This window comes from Eimeria mitis, genomic scaffold (genome assembly GCF_000499745.2).
Source record: "Eimeria mitis Houghton genomic scaffold, Emh_scaff437, whole genome shotgun sequence".
Classification (NCBI taxonomy): Eukaryota; Apicomplexa; class Conoidasida; order Eucoccidiorida; family Eimeriidae; genus Eimeria; species Eimeria mitis.
The window spans coordinates 13,571-15,512 of NW_013572686.1; the positions used below are offsets into that span (position 1 = coordinate 13,571).

The 1,942-nt window shown below is 47.0% G+C and overlaps 1 protein-coding gene across 1 annotated transcript in view; it reads right to left on the reverse strand.

Annotated features, from left to right (window-relative positions):
• EMH_0012270 (uncharacterized protein) overlaps positions 1-742 on the reverse strand; it is a gene marked incomplete at both ends in the record, with an annotated part of 2,888 nt that extends 2,146 nt beyond the window's left edge. Inside the window, one exon of the mRNA XM_013499486.1 lies at positions 1-742. Coding sequence (XP_013354940.1) covers positions 1-742 — 742 coding nt within the window.
• Between the last annotated feature and the right edge of the window lie 1,200 nt (positions 743-1,942).

The following is a 1,942-nucleotide window of genomic DNA, read 5'->3' on the forward strand; positions in this document are numbered from 1 at the left end:
CGTCAGGTGTATGTATATCCCAGTCAGAAACAGCAGCACTTGCAAAGGCATCCTGAGGCGGTGTTGCTGCTCTCTGCGTTTCTGCTGCTGCTGCTGCTGCTGCTGGTGATGCTGCTGCTGTTGCTGCTGCTGCTGCTGGTGTTGCTGCTGCTGCAGGGGATGCTGCTGCATCACTTGCTGCAGGTGAAGATGATGTTGCTGCTGGTGGTGTTGTTGCTGCTGCAGGTGGTGTTTCTGCTGCTGCTGCAGCTGTTCTTTTGTCTGCTGCTGCTGCTGCTGCTGCTGCTGCTGCTGCAGGTGATGTTGTAGGTGGTGCTGCTCCTGCTGCTATTTCCTCAATAAACAATGGTTTATTCGGGAGTACAACTCGGCAGCTTCTGCTGCTGCTGCTGCCGCTGCTGCTGCTGCTGCTGCTGCTTCTGCTGCTGCTGCTGCTGTCCCTTCCCTCGGGGGCCCCTACGAGGGCCCCCATAGATGCCGCACGGGGGCCCCCCAGCGGGGGGCCCCCGTGGGGGCCCCCAGCTGGTGGGCCCCCCGCAGGGGGGCCCCCCCGTTGCCTGGCCTCAGCAGGGGGCCCCCATATAGGTAGGTCTACCTGGGGGGGGGCCCCCGGGGGCCCCGGGGGCCCCTCCAGACGCAGGTCTGTTTTGAGATGAGGTGTATGTACACCTGCTGCTGCTGCAGCTGCTGCTGCTGCTGCTGCTGCTGCAGTTGAGTTTGTGGGGCTTAAGAGGAAAGGCATCGGAGGGGGCTGTGTGCTGCAGGAAGAAGAAGGGGAAGAAGAGCAGCAGCAACAACAGCAGCTGCAGCAGCAGCAGCAGCAGCAAGAGCAGCAGCAGCAGCAACTGCTGTTGTCCTGCTACGGCCGTCTTCTACTGCAGCAGATGCTGTAGAGAAAGAATAAGAAATAAATATAAATTAAATAAATATAAATAACTGTCTTCTGTTGGTTTTTTTGATTAACACATGCAGGAGCTACCTATACACCCCAAGCTGTACAGAAGAAGAAACGGGCGGTTGCTGCGGCCTGCATGTGTTTGTGTTTTCCCTCTTTTTATGTTTATTTCTTTGAATTTATATTTTTTATTTAATTAAAAATATATTTATTTGTTTTTTTTCACGAAAAAACATTTATTATAAACACAATACACCCCATAACTCCTCCTACGCCCGCAGCAGCTGTACATACACCGCAGAGGGGCTGCAGTAGCACAGAGCCTGGGGGGTTGTTTTGTTTGTTTTTTTTTGTTTTTTTCGTTTTTTTATTTAATATTTTTGTTTTTTTGTTGTATTTTTATCCATTTATCTCTTATTTTATGAAGGAATTTCGCACGCTTCCACCTATATATACGGCCCGTCTACTCGTGCATGCACCGCAACCAGAGAAACTTTAATTAAAATAAAAAAAAAAAAAAACAAATCCATATAAATACACAAACATACAAAACAAATTTATTTTATATACACCGCAAGGTGTACATACACCTCAATACACAAACACACAAAAAAAATATATATTTTATATACACCGCAAGGTGTACATACACCTCAACCTGCATATACACCCCAGCCTATATTAACACCGCAATTTATATATACACCTCAACCTGCATATACACCCCAACCTGTATATACACCCCAACCTGTATATACACCTCAATCTGTGCATACACCGCAATCTGTATATACATACACCCCAATCTGTATAAATACATCAAGGTGTACATACACAGCAAGGTGTATATACACCTCAATCTGTATATACACCCCAAGGTGTACATACACCTGAATCTGTGCATACACCGCAAGGTGTATATACACGGCAGGGTGTACATACAGCGCAGCTTGTGCATACACTCAAAGCTGTGCATACAGCTCAGGGTGTAAATACACCGCAATGTGTATATAGTAGAGAATATATATATATATATATATATATATA